This window comes from Notamacropus eugenii, chromosome 6 (genome assembly GCF_028372415.1).
Source record: "Notamacropus eugenii isolate mMacEug1 chromosome 6, mMacEug1.pri_v2, whole genome shotgun sequence".
In the NCBI taxonomy this organism is placed as follows: Eukaryota; Metazoa; Chordata; class Mammalia; order Diprotodontia; family Macropodidae; genus Notamacropus; species Notamacropus eugenii.
Window position 1 is genome coordinate 79,529,245 of NC_092877.1, and position 14,660 is coordinate 79,543,904.

The 14,660-nt window shown below is 37.1% G+C and overlaps 1 protein-coding gene across 6 annotated transcripts in view; it reads left to right on the forward strand.

Annotated features, from left to right (window-relative positions):
• TBC1D19 (TBC1 domain family member 19) overlaps positions 1-14,660 on the forward strand; it is a 117,923-nt gene that overhangs the window by 78,726 nt on the left and 24,537 nt on the right. For all 6 annotated transcript variants that reach the window (XR_011969512.1, XR_011969513.1, XM_072620418.1 and 3 more), the window contains 2 exons: positions 2,098-2,182; positions 9,978-10,022. Coding sequence is in view for 4 of the 6 variants with exons in the window: in XM_072620418.1 (XP_072476519.1) it covers positions 2,098-2,182; positions 9,978-10,022 (130 nt within the window). In the remaining 2 variants the exon portion in view is untranslated. The remainder of the gene's footprint in view (positions 1-2,097; positions 2,183-9,977; positions 10,023-14,660) is intronic.

The following is a 14,660-nucleotide window of genomic DNA, read 5'->3' on the forward strand; positions in this document are numbered from 1 at the left end:
TGTAAGGTAGGTAGGATAAATATTATCTCTGTTATACAGTGAAGTCCCTAAGACCTAGAGAAGTTAATTGATCATGGTTACGTAGCTGATAAATTTCAGAGCCAAGTCATCTGACTTCAACCCTAGTGCTTTTTCCATTAAGAATGTCTATGAATTTTTTAAAATAGTATTTCATTCACTGATTCGTTCTCTGCCTGTATTCATTTATGTGTGCCTCCTTGTGTGCAGAGCACTGTGTGAGGGAAATAAAGAGTGTGAAGACGAATGAAACAAAGTCTTTGCGCTCAGAGAGCTTTTCATAAGTGTACTTGATATGAAAGGTACACAAGTAACTGTATTCAAATGCATAAAATTTATCATTAGTGCTAATAATCACTCATGTTACTTATGACAGCCCACTAAGACAGGAAGGCATTATTACTAGCCCTATTTTTTACAAATGAAGAAATCAAAGTTTAGAAAAGTTAAATGATTTACTCAGAAGTGTCAGAGTTAGGCTATACTGCCCAAACTGACTCCTGGTTTAGCACTTTTTGGTTACACCAAGAATATTTACTAAATAATGAATGCAAACCTAACCCTATCCCAAATCATAACTAAAGTTTATATGCCACTTTGAGGTTTGCCAAGTGCTTTACCACTTAATTCTTCTCACTGAATTTTTCTATGCATAGTGGAATAGTGGCTATGGCGTTGGTAGCCAGGTAAGTAGTCTAAAAGAAATAAGAACTGAGGGAGATCGCAGATATCTCAAAGCTTTGTGTATAAAAGATAGCCATTATATTTTTCCTATACTTTCTAATCATTTTTATTTGGTTTTCACATGACTTTAGTTATATGCAGAAGACAGAAGTTCTAAAAATTGTGCCTATGGCAATTTTCTATCAAGCCAGTCAGAACTGCCCATTTGGACAGAATTTAATTTGGAACAACCAGTACTTCTGAGTCGCTCTGATTCAGTCACTATTTAGAGAAAGACTGTACAAACTGGTTTGAATGAAAGTTAGAGTAATATTAATTTTTGGTAACTTGTTTTCATTCTGCTTATTATTGTTGATTACTAAGTATATTTGGGTTTCTTTTAGTAATTCAGTAGTACCAATTGAAAAGATGGATAGGGATGCATTACTGTCATATTCTTTATTGTGGGGTGAACCAGTTAATTCTTGTGGGATTAATAGTGCATTTATTTGTAATTTTTTTTCCAATTACTTCTGAAGATTGCTATCCATTCTCACTGTTTTGCAACTACCATTTTCCCAGATTTTATTTATAAGAAAATGTTTAGCATCAAGGAAATGACTTATTCTGGTGATGACTTTTTATTAGCCTACAGTTTTTGCCAATATTAAATTGCTGGGTAGAATACAATCATAAAATGGTAGAGCTGAAAGGAGCTTTAGATTCCCTAGACTTCATTTTACAGATGATGAAATGGAGATTGAAAAACTGATGGTAGGCAGTGAAAAATCTATAAGGTCTCCTCCAGCTTTAACATTCTGTGAATAATTCAGCCAAGCATGGAAAATATACATGAACTGATACGGACTGAAGAAAACTGATTCAAGGAAACCGTATACAATAACTAGAACAATATAAGTGGGAAGAAAAACAACAAGAAAGATCCAAAATTAAATACTGTGCAATTATAATGAGCACAGTTGGCTCCCAGGAAGAGATGAGAAAATGAACTTGCTTCACTTTTCTGCGGAAGTGGGAGATTGTAGGTGTAACATTACATATAATCTTAGACTTGGTTGATGTGTTTGGCTTAACTGCTTTTATTTTCTTCACTTTTTAATTTTTTGTTGCAAGGAACAGGGAAAATTGGAGGTACACTTTAAGAAATTAAAGTGATGTAAAAACAAATATCCCAATAAAAATCACAAATTTAAAAATAAAACAATTCCATTAATCTTAAAAAAACAACTGGTTTGGACTACTGACCATTTCCATACCCAGGTATTGGAAATGACTACAAGTATTCCTATATAGGGCATGGATTCTGTTTCAAAATATGATTTCTAGTAATAGCATACTGATTTAACTGGTTTTATAAGACTGCTTCAATTTTTCTTTTTCCAATATTCCCTACAGGTATTACTGTGTTTCTCCCGGGATACATCTGTATTAGGACACTTTGCCTACAATAGTGCTTCACCACCAAAGTCATACATAAGAGGTAAAAATGTAACTGATATAAAGAGAGCATTTTTTTAAGACTTAAACTTTAACTGCTTAAATTGAACTAAAACATTTGGTACATCTGTAGCAGCAAACACCCTGACATATCCAGGATGGCTGGCTAGCACAGGTTCTTAGATCTGCTTTTCTAAAAGAAAAGCAACTTTTGACAGGTCAACAATCACTTTAATCAAATACATATACCAACAGAGAAAATACAAGCAGAGAAATAAAGACCAACAGACAGGGCTTATAACTGTCTGACCATAAGCAGCACATACATCATAGATCAACAGAGAGATCCAACTGTCTGACCATTGCATAGATACATTGTTACCAGAGAGAGAATCACCATCATCTGGGTTTTCAAAGCCAGGGGACTCCTTAGCGCCTTCCCAGAGTCTCATCTGGCACATGAGCCTTCTTCCAAAGAGTGAGACCAAAACCAAAACCTCACTTCAGAGTGTATATACACTTGTCAGAACCAGAGAGCATCATGACCCTCCTGACCCCATGCCTCATTAGAAAATAACAACAAAACAAGCCTTCCCTAGTCGAGCTTCCCTTAATGGGCTCCATGTGAGGCCTGTTAATGGGCAGGGAAGATCTTTAACTCTCATTACATTTTATACAGATTTACCAAAAATTATTTCTGTTTTTTGCAGAATTCTAGTTTTATCAGAAATTTATACTGTGTTTAAAGTTCTTACTTAGCTTTTCATAGAACAGTTAGAATTGTATGGATTCATTTTCTTACTCTAAATTAACTCTCTGCCCTTGAAATTCACTTAAAAACCACAGAAGTCTTATTTTCTGTTAAAAATTTTTTAAATTACTTTTCTTGTCTTTACTATTTAATGCGCCCCCCCCCCCCAACAATCCCCTTACTATCTCTCTCATCAAAAATTGGTTTGAAGAATTTGAGTCCTAAATGGAATAGAGAAACTGTGATCTAAACCTGAGACCAGTTTAGCAGGCTACATTTCCTACTCATAAATTCACAGAATTTGACAGGAGAAGGGATACTCGGTGACTATCTGGTCTAACCTATACTAGAAAGGAATCCCCATTATTATATCCTCAGCTCTGTGTATAACCCTCTTTCACTATTCAGCCCTCCAACAAGGGAGGGAATATGACTTCCTAGCTTTGCCTGCTGCATATGACAGTATTAATTCCATTTCCTTAAAGCTCTCCACTCTTGGCTTTATATTCTCCTTATTCTCTTTACTATCTGCTTAGTCACCTTTTATGACTCCTCTTTCCCCCTAATTGCAATACCTCTAAGCTTGATACCTTGTCTTTTCATTTTTCTCTTTTTTAGCAGGTTGCTCAACCCCCATTGTGATTTTAAATTATACCCTGTACTTTAATGACTGTTCAGTCTATGTCTCTTATTTTGATCCCTGAGCTGTGTGCCCATCCTCTCCAAAAGATGTCTGTTCTAAAATTTATCCACAGTATTGTCATCATCTAATGCTCATATCTCAAAGATTGTGTGCATAATACCTCCTCCCCGCAAATAGCATCTTCAGCATTTTTGTAAGTCCTATTTGTCAGTTCTCCAAGTATGCAGTTTTGATTTTTTTATTCTTTTTTTCTCTACTCATGTTGTTGATTATTCTTCCAAAATAGCTCTGGTTTGACCCTTACTTCTACTTGCCCAATGTACTCCAAGGGTTTGTCCCAGGCAGCCTTCTCTCCCTATACTCTCTCAGTTGGTGACCTCGTTAGTTTCTATGGTTTGAATGGTCATTTCTATGAGGATGACTCCCAGATCTATATTAAACCCTAGTCTCTCTCCTGAACCTCAGCACCACATGCATTTCAAATTATATATCTTATAGACATTTAAAACTAAACATGTCCATAATAAAAATTAATGATCTTTCCATCCATCTTCCAAACTTTCCTATTTCTGTCAAGAGGACCACCATCCTTCTAGACTCTGAAGTGCATAATATCAGTCTCATCCTTAGCTCCTTAGTCTCACTCCCTTCATGTGTCTAATCAGTTGCCAGAACTTGTCATTTTACCTTGATGCCTTCTCTTATATAAATTTTCTCTTCTCCTTTTACACAGGCATCACTCATAGCACCTTTCACCTTCACTGTAACAATAGCCTTCTCTGATTGGTCTCCTTGCTTCGAATCTCTCCCCACTCTAATCTTTCCTCTGCAAGGCTGACAAGTTTTTCCAAAGGCACAGCTCTGTCACTTAAGATACTCAGGGATTCCTTAATACTTCTAGGTTCAAATATTGACTCCTCTGCTTGCCAATTAAAACTCTTCACCACCTGACCCCATCCTACCCTTCCAGCCTCATTACTAACCTATTACTCCCTTCCAAACACTCTAGGATATGGCCATACTATCCTTGTCACTGCTTACACTCAGCACTCCATCTCCTATCCCTCTGCCTTTGTGCTTATTCACTTCTGTGTCCAGAATGCTCTGCCTCCTCACCTCTGCCTTTTGGAATCCCTGCTTTCCCTCAAGACTCAGTTCAAGAACCACCTTCCGAGTGAGGTTTTCTCTGGTCCCTCCAGCTGCCATTGCCTTCCTCACCAGGGTTACCTTATCTTTGCTTTGTGTAGGCATACTAAAAGCATAACATATGCATGATGTTTATTCCCATTAGAATATACGCTCAAGGGCGGAAGCTGTTTGCATCAGTGTTTACATCTCCAGAGTGTAATACTCTGTGCTAGACTGGTGCGTAGAGCCTGGCACATAGTAGGTTTCATAAATTCATAAATTCTTGTTGATGAGTTGATTCAGATTCACATGCCGTCATGTATGGATTACTGTAATAGTCTCTAGCCTGATCTCTCTCACCAGTTACCACTCTCAGCTATATTTTTTATGCAGCATCCTGGCTCTGAGCAGATGCTTAGATGTAGTTAGGTACTGTAGTGGATAGAGCACTAGTCCTGGAACATCTTCTGGGGAGTTCAAATCTGGCCTCAGACACTTTAGAGCTATATGACCCTGATCAAGGCACTTAACTCCTGCCTGCCTTGGTTTCCTCAGTTGTAAACTGGAAATAATAGTAGCACCTACTTCCCAGGATTGTTGTACTGATCAAAAGAGATAATATTCATAAAGTGCTTAGTGCATATAGCAGATGCTTAATAAATGCTTATTTCCTTCCTTTGTTCCTCCCTCCCATCCTCCCATCTCTTCCTTCCTTCCTTCCTTCCTTCCTTCCTTCCTTCCTTCCTTCCTTCCTTCCTTCCTTCCCTCCTTCCTTCCCTCCAGATTAATATTCCTAAAACTATTTTCATCATGTCACTCCTTTCCTCAAAATTTTTTTTATTTTTAAAAAATTCATTTATTTATTTATTTAACTTTTAACATTCATTTTCACAAAATTTTGGGTTCCAAATTTTCTCCCCATTTCTCCCCTCCCCTCATCCCAAAACGCCGAGCATTCTAATTGCCCCTATCACTGATCTGCCCTCTCTTCTTACATCCCTCCCTTCCCTTGTCCCCATCTTCTGTTTTGACCTGTAGGGCCAGATAACTTTCTACACCCCATTACCTGTATTTCTTATTTCCTAACAGTAAGAACAATACTCGACAGTTGTTCCTAAAACTTTGACTTCCAACTTCTCTTCATCCCTCCCTCCCTACCCATTCCCTTTGAGAAGCAAGCAATTCAATATAGGCCATATCTGTGTAGTTTTGCAAATGACTTCCATAATAGTCATGTTGTATAAGACTAACTATATTTCCCTCCATCCTATCCTGCCCCCCATTGCTTCTATTCTCTCTTTGGATCCTGTCCCTCCCCAAGAGTGTTGACTTCAAATTGCTCCCTCCTCCCACTGCCCTCCCTTCCATCATCCCCCCACCCTGCTTATCCCTTTCTCCCCCACTTTCCTGTATCGTAAGATAGGTTTTCATACCAAAATGAGTGTGCATTTTATTCCTTCCTTTAGTCGAATTGATGAGAGTAAGCTTCATGTTCTTCTCTCACCTCCCCTCCTTTTCCCTCCACTGAAAAGTCTTTTGCTTACCTCTTTTATGAGAGATAATTTGCCCCATTCCATTTCTCCCTTTCTCCTCCCAATATATTTCTCTCTCATCGCTTAATTTCATTTTTTTAAAGATATGATCCCATCCTATTCAATTCACTCTGTGCTCTGTGTGTGTGTGTGTGTTTGTGTAATCCCACCCAGTACCCAGATACTGAAAAGTTTCAAGAGTTAAAAATATTGTCTTTCCATGTAGGAATGTAAACAGTTCAACTTTAGTAAGTCTCTTATGACTTCTCTTTGCTGTTTACCTTTTCATGCTTCTCTTCATTCTTGTGTTTGAAAGTCAAATTTTCTTTTCAGCTCTTGTCTTTTCATCAAGAATGCTTGAAAGTCCTCTATTTCATTGAAAGACCATTTTTTCCCCTGAAGTATTATATTCAGTTTTTCTGGGTAGGTGATTCTTGGTTTTAGTCCTAGTTCCTTTGACTTCTGGAATATCCTATTCCATGCCCTTCAATTCCTTAATGTAGAAGCTGCTAGATCTTGTGTTATCCTGATTGTATTTCCACAATACTTGAATTGTTTTTTTCTAGCTGCTTGCAATATTTTCTCCTTGACCTGGGAACTCTGGAATTTGGCCACAATGTTCCTAGGAGTTTCTCTTTTTGGATCTCTTTCAGGCGGTGATTGGTGGATTCCTTGAATACTTATTTTGCCCTCTGGTTCTAGAACATCAGGGCAGTTTTCCTTGATAATTTCATGAAAGATGATGTCTAGGCTCTTTTTTTTGATCATGGTTTTCAGGTAGTCCCATAATTTTTAAATTGTCTCTCCTGGATCTATTTTCCAGGTCAGTTGTTTTTCCAATGAGATATTTCACATGATCTTCCATTTTTTCATTCTTTTGGTTTTGTTTTGTGATTTCTTGGTTTCTCATAAAGTCATTAACCTCCATCTGTTCCATTCTAATTTTGTAAGAACTATTTTCTTCAGTGAGCTTTTGAACCTCCTTTTCCATTTGGCTAATTCTGCTTTTGAATGCATTCTTCTCCTTATTGGCTTTTTAAACGTCTTTTGGCAATTGAGTTAGCCTATTTTTCAAGGTGTTATTTTCTTCAGCATTTTTTGGGGTCTCCTTTAGCAAGGTGTTGACCTGCTTTTCATGCTTTTCTTGCATCTCTCTCATTTCTCTTCCCAGTTTTTCCTCCACCTCTCTAATTTGATTTTCAAAATCCTTTTTGAGCTCTTCCATGGCCTGAGCCCACTGAATATTTATTTTGGATGTTTGGGATACAGAAGCCTTGAGTTTTATGTCTTTCCCTGATAGTAAGCGTTGTTCTTCCTCATCTGAAAGGATGGGAGAAGATATCTGTTCACCAAGAAAGTAGCCTTCTATGGTCTTATTTTTTTTCCCTTTTTTGGGCATTTTCCCAACCAGTTACTTGACTTTTGGGTCCTTTGTCAAGAGTAGGGTATACTCTGGGAATCTGTGAGATCTCAGTTCCTCCAAGGTGGCATAATCAAGCGTGTACTGGTCTGGACTCAGAGAGGGATTTTTATGCCCAGAATCTTAGCAGATACCTCTCCACACCACTTGGCCTCCAGTTCCCAAGTCAGCACTGGGGGCTGATTTTCAGATAAGCTGAATGGGCAGGGCCGCCATTCAGTGTGAGACAAAGACCATCTCGGCCAAGGCCTCCACCCAGGGCAGACGCAAGACTCAGCTCTTCAGTGCCCCCAGGGGTTTTTATGCTCCAACAATGGAGCTTCCCTATGGGCTGCTGTGCAGGCTCTGTGGCCACTGCCTGCTGCTGGAGCTATGGAAAAGCCCTTCTCCCTTCCTGGCCTGTTGATTAAACCCTGTCACTGACCTTTGGCGCCTGTAGGCCAGGGGATCTGAGGCCCCACTACTGCGACTGGAGATTCTGCCCCCAAGGTGTCCTCTTCCCAGAGTCTCATTGCGCCACTAAGCCAAGGCTGGCCTGGGCTCCGTGCTTGGCTCCGCGTCCAGCGCAACTGACGTTTCCGTGGGCCTTTCAGGTCACCGTGGGCTGGAAATCTCCTCCACTCTGTTGTTCTCCACTTCTGTTGCTCCAGAATTTGTTGAGAGTCCCTCTCTACAGGTATTTTATAGGCTGTGGGGAGGACCCTGCATAAGTGTGTCTTTCTAGTCCACCCTCTTGGCTCCGCCCTTGATTCCTATAACCTGATGGCTTAAATCCAAACTCACTCTGGTATTCAAGGTCTTTCATATGCCAAAGTCCCCTTGCATATCAAACTAGTGTCTGCTTATTGTTCTTCAAACAAATTATGTTCATTCTCCCTCACCCAAAACGTCAACATTTGTGACCCTGCTTCTTCCATTAGCCCCTACAGTCATAGTCCCAGGGAGGCAAAGTAACTTGAAATTATATCAGAAACCATTTGATACAATTTTAATTGCTATTTGGTATGCAACTCACTAAGAGAATGAGTCAGAAGAAACTGCAGAGCACTTTCAATCATTTCATGTCACACTCCCTTCCACCTCTCTTTCTCTTCTCTCTGTATCTCTCTGTCTCTGTCTCCTACACACACACACACACACACACACACACACACACACACACACGCAAACATGCACATATACACACTCCAGATTTTTAATATCATTTAATATCATTTTAATATCATGTTATTGTGGTACAGACCTCAAAAAAATCTTAATTGCCAGTGACTCAGAAGGCAACTGAGAAATGCGTGGTTCCATGTAAACAGACGTCAGCATATTATCAACAGTGACAACCACAGGAAATGGCATGAAAGATAATATCCTAGAAAGATATGACCAGAAAAAGTCTTCTGTGAAGGATATCAGGTGATAGCCTAAGGACTGTACCCATGAAATATGAAAAACCCTAGAGAATAACCTTCAGGACATTTGAATACTCCCTTATAGAGAAATTATGGGAGGGCATGGATAAGAAAGAAAGTCTTAGATGAGTTACAGTTTGCACTAATGAAGGGAGTACCTACATCAGTGACATCATGAATTCATTGAGGTATTAGTTGTGTAATGTATTGTATTGTTCACTGTTGTTTCTTCTGTTTTACTCACATTAAGGCAAGAATCTTATCTTGTAATTCTTCCATATCTCTATAGTTTTCATTAGGTCTTAAGTACATAGGAAGTGTTTAATCAGTACTTGTTGACATATTTCTAACTACTGTCAATTGTTTTATGAGTATTGGGCTCTCATCATTGTCAAAAGGGGTAGTATTTTAAGGTCTTAAGTGAAAATAAATTTTTAAATAAATTTTAATTAATAATCTTAATTTTATAGGATCTAAATAAACAGTAAAACATCACTAATCTGCAATAATTTAGGAGAAATGCTACTTGGTGTTGGTAGAAATCTGAATTATAGAGTATTTTAAGAAAATGTAGCTTTACCACATTAAAGTACATTACTCTAAAACTCAAACAAGAAATGTTGCTTGATAAGAATTGTTGCTTGGGGGACTTTAATAAATTGATGAAAATGATTTGTAGTAAGCATGCTGGTTATATGTAAATTATGTTTCTTAAATAGTTGATGGTAAAAAAAAATCACTTGTTTTAATTATTTTTTAAAATTCTTCTAAAGTGTTCATTTGAATTTCATTAGAAAGTATGCTAAATCTTTGTACAAAATAATTCCAGAGTATTAAATAATGAAGTTCTATTGTAATGTATAAATATTCATTTTCCATTACTACATTAACAGAACATATGAATCAAATAGGTCATTTTTTATTTATTTGTATTGATATCTTTGTGGTCTTCTTATAGGAAAACTAGGAATGGAAGATTATGCTGTCTTTTATCCACCAAATGGTAAGAATTATACTATTGCTTCCTCTAGTGGAAGGAAGAAAAATTACATTTTTAATGAAAAAGATTATTCTTCTGATCCTTATTCTTTTAAAAAGCATAGTCATTCATATATCAAGATTGTTTCTGTCTCACTGTGTATGAGGTCATATAGTAGAATTAACTTTCCAATTAATGGTAATAGGTTTGTGTTGATCATTCATGTTCTCTTTTATTCAGTCCTTCGTTTGATGAGCAATATAGCCAACCAAAATGAAAAGCAGCCTATGTCCACAAAATAAAATATTTTCTCTCTGCAAAGCTACTGGTACATAAGATTCATGAGTTTCAATAGCATGTTCTAATCATAGTATTCATTTTGTATTTGATGTGCTTTGCCTTTATTCTAATTTTGGAAAAAATGTAGATTTAAGCTAGTAATTATAATAGCTTCAATTTAGATGGGATCAAATATAGCGATAGTGACATATTAAATGCAGTACTCTTTAGAAATTAAATATTTACTTTGTGAGCTAATCAGATTATTCCAGAGTACTGCTTAAACTTCTAAAGATAAGCTTATTAAGAAAAAGAAAAAAAAGATGATCAAATTAGAAGTCAGTTTCCTGAAGGGAAAGAAAGAAAGAGGAGACTGGAAACGAAGCAAGAACAGATCCTCTCTGTGCTGCCTTTCCCCCATTCTCTCCCACCCTAAACTTGCCTTGGATAAGGACCCAGGTCTGGCTGACCACGACATCCCTAAATATGGAAAAGCTGCAGACAACCCATGGCTTAAAGGAAGTGCAAAGGAAGGTGCCAAGGAATGAGGAGGGAAACCAGATCCAGGCAGTGGGGAATACAAGACAAAGGCTGAAAGACCAAAAGTTCAAGTGAAAAAAAAGCTGAATAAAATCCTAGCTGACAAACAGATAAACCAACAGAGAGGATCAGAAAGGCAGAATGAATAAATAAAACCTCAAAGAAAAAACAATATGTTGAACAAGTATCAAAATATGAAGGTAAATTAAGTAAAACTACCTGATGAAAAAAGAAAATCCTGAAAACTGCCCAGAAACAATGGAACAATATAAAAAAAAAAATCCAGAAGTTCCAGAAGAGAAATAAAGAAAAGCTACCTAGCAGAGTGGATAGGATGTTGGCCTTGACATCAAGAAGTCCTAGATTCAAGTTCTGCCACTGATGAATACTGACTGCTTGGCCATGGGAAAACACCTTTGCTGCTCAGTGGCCCCAGGCAACTCGCTGAGACCTGATTAGAGTATGTGCTGATTTCCATTGGTACAAAGTTTCCTGTGTCAATGAAATGACAAGTCCAAAGATAGACAGAAATAAAACATTTTTTAAAAAATTAGAAATGAATTTTAAGTCACTATTCAAAACTCATTGCAGAATTTAAAGAGGAAACAAATCACAAAATAGGAAGAATTGAATACACGATGAAGAATCTCTGTGAAGTACAGGCTGAAAGTGAGGCAGACCAAAACTGAAGCAGAAGTCAATCTGGCAGAAGAGAAGCAAAAGGTAACTATAAAGGGATTTCCAGGTTCTTGAGAAGCCAAATGATTAACCTTGAAGTCCAGATCAATGAAGCTAACTCTGAAGCATTACAGGTCTTCCAGAAGGACAGAGCAAGTAAGAAACCTGAATGCATGTTTCCTGAAATAATATATAACAAAGTTGTCTAAACCTTTTAAGTACAGACAACAAAACATTGATTATTAGAATCCACAGACTTCCACAAAAAAATAATGCTTTGTACTCTAAGGAATGTAATAGTTAAATTTACAATTATAATAAAGAAAAAAAATTTCGAGCAGAAAGAATTTAAACATGAACGAAATGTAATTCCAGTAAAACAAGATTATTCTAGAGACACAATGATTCATGAGAATAAATGAAGAACAAAAAACCAAGGAATTCAATCTGCAACTCAATTTATCCTGAAAATCTGAACCAAATCACCAATGAAAAGATGAACTTTTAACATAAAAACATTTAAAACATTCTTACAAAGAAAATCAAAAGTAACAAATTATATAATTTGCAAAAACCTCAAACAATAGAAACACATGTACAAATAAATACAAGTATCAAGAAAAGAATATGAGGTTGTTAATCTTCTCTATAAGGACTTTGTATTGATTTTCATCAGGGTAGGGAGGGAAAATAGCACATTAGAAAAAATACTAAAAAAAATTGTGAAATATAAGACTAGAAAACTGGGAAAGGGGCCAGGTTGTAGAGAGCTTTAAATTCTAAATGAAATACTCCCTATTTTATCCTAGAGGTGACAGGAAGTCCCTGAAGTTTACTGAGTGTCTGGGGGTGATGAGTAGAGGTTTGGAGGGGACATGTTTCATAGTCGGAAAATATATTGGACAACTTTGTAGTGGGTGGATTGGAATGCAAGGAGCAATTAGAAGACTATTGCTGTGGTCCAGGGGAAAGGAAATGAGGGTCTGTACTAGGAGGGTAGCTGCTTCAATACACAGAAGGTGACTTATACTAGAGATTATGTGAAGGAAAGATGCCAAGATTTGGAAAGTGATATGAGATGAGTGCAAGTTAGGTCCAGAGGATGACACCTAGATTTTGAGACTGGGTGACTAGGAAGATGGTGGTACCTTCAACAGGTCAGAAAAATGGAGAGTTTTGGAGGAAAGTTTTTTTTTTTATTTGAAAGTTTGAGAAGCCTATAAGGACTTCCCAGTTCAAAATATCCAAAAGGTAGTTGATGCTAAGGAACTGGAGCTCAGAAGAAAGACAAGAGGTGAATCTGTAGTTCTGGGAGACATCTTCATAGATATGATCATTGAACCCACAGGAGCTGATGAGATTACCAACTGAGAGAGAAGAGAACACTCAGGACAGAGGCTTAAAGGATACCCACAAAGATTCCACAAAGGAGATTGTGGAAGAATTGTAAAGATTTGAGGGGAACTAAGAGAAAACAGTGGCAGTAAAATCTAAAGAGGAGAAGGTGTCTAGATGATACGAGTGACAAAGGCTGCAAAGCAGGTTAGGAGTGAGAAAAGGCTAGTATTTATCAATTATGAGAGAGAAAGAGAGAGACAGAGAGAGAGAGAGACGGGGGGGGGAGAGACAGAGAGAGAGAGAGAGAGACAGAGGGAGAGAGAGAAAGAGAGAGAGAGACAGACAGAGAGAGAGAGGGACAGAGAGAGGGAGAGAGAGAGAGTGAGGAACAGAGAGAGACAGAGACAGAGACAGAGACAGAGAGATGTTTATTGAATGGTAAGTTTAGAAGCCAGACTGCAAAAGATTTAGCAAAGAGTGAGAGGAAAGGAAGGTTGTAGATAATATTGGGAGTTCAGCTAAAAACAGGTGTTGAAATATGTGATGACAGCTAGTGAAGATGGTCAGATCAAGCAGCGTTTTTTTAAGTACTGAGGAAATATTGGCATATTTGTAAGCAGCGGGAAAGGAGCCGGTAGATAGAATGGAATGATAGTGAGGGCAGTTTGTTGGGGATGTCAGGAAAGGATGGAATCCTCCCAGGGGGGATTGCTTAGGCAGTGAGGAGGGTTGCTTCTTCAGAGACTAGAGGGGTGAAATCCAGTGAGAGATGGTGCCAAAGAGATATGAAATGAATTGAAGAGAAAAAGACAAAACGTTGTGTATAGCTTCAATTTATTTGGTAAAGAAAGAATTGAGGTCCTTGTCAAATGCGTGGGAAGGGGGACATTTAGAGGTCTGAGAAGGGATGAAAAGGTTTAGAAAAGCTTCTGTTACCAAGCAGTCAAAGGTTACGTTACTGAAATAGTTAATATTATATTACATAAATTTATAGTAAACCCAATTAATACAGTTTCATTACTTTTTCTACCTAAGTTGAGCATCACACATTTAAGCAAAAAAAAAATGCAGGAAGGGATACAGTGTTGTAGTTTGGCAAGGCATATTTAGCACTGGACTATAATAAGGTATGCTAGCAAAACTTAGATTTTTTTTTTAAATGGAGGATTACTTACCAAAACATAAAATACCCAGATGAAGAGATCCTGGTTTAGAAATATTAAATCCGATTTGAAAAATGAAATCAAAATTGTTATAAAGGAACTACCAAATTAAAAAAGCACTGGTCCAGATGGATTTGGTAAATACTATCAAAGTTTTAGAGAGCAACTAATAACTATATTAAACAAATTATTTTTTAAAAATTGAGAAATAAAACATTCTATCAAATTCTTTTTATAGGACAAATACAGTTTCAATGTCTAAAGCAAAGAAGGCTAAATCCAAGAAAGATCATTATAGATCATTGTTTCTAATGAATACTGATACAGATATTTCAAATGAAATCCTAGCAGAAAGATCATACCAACAGATCCAAACAATTATCAGCTATGACCAAGTTGGATTTGTATCAAGCTTGTAAGAATAATTTAATGTTAGGAAAAGTTAGTTATATAAACAAAAATGTCCCAAGTCACATAATTATTTCAATAAATTTAGAAAGTCTTTAACAAATTATAACATTCATTTATATTTAGAAAAAAGAAAAGGCAAAGGATCATTTTTTATATAATAAAAAGTTATAACTAAAACCAAAGGCTAACATTTATGATAAGAAAATAAATGAAGCTTTTCTAGTAAGGACGTGAATCCCACCTTCTGCAATAA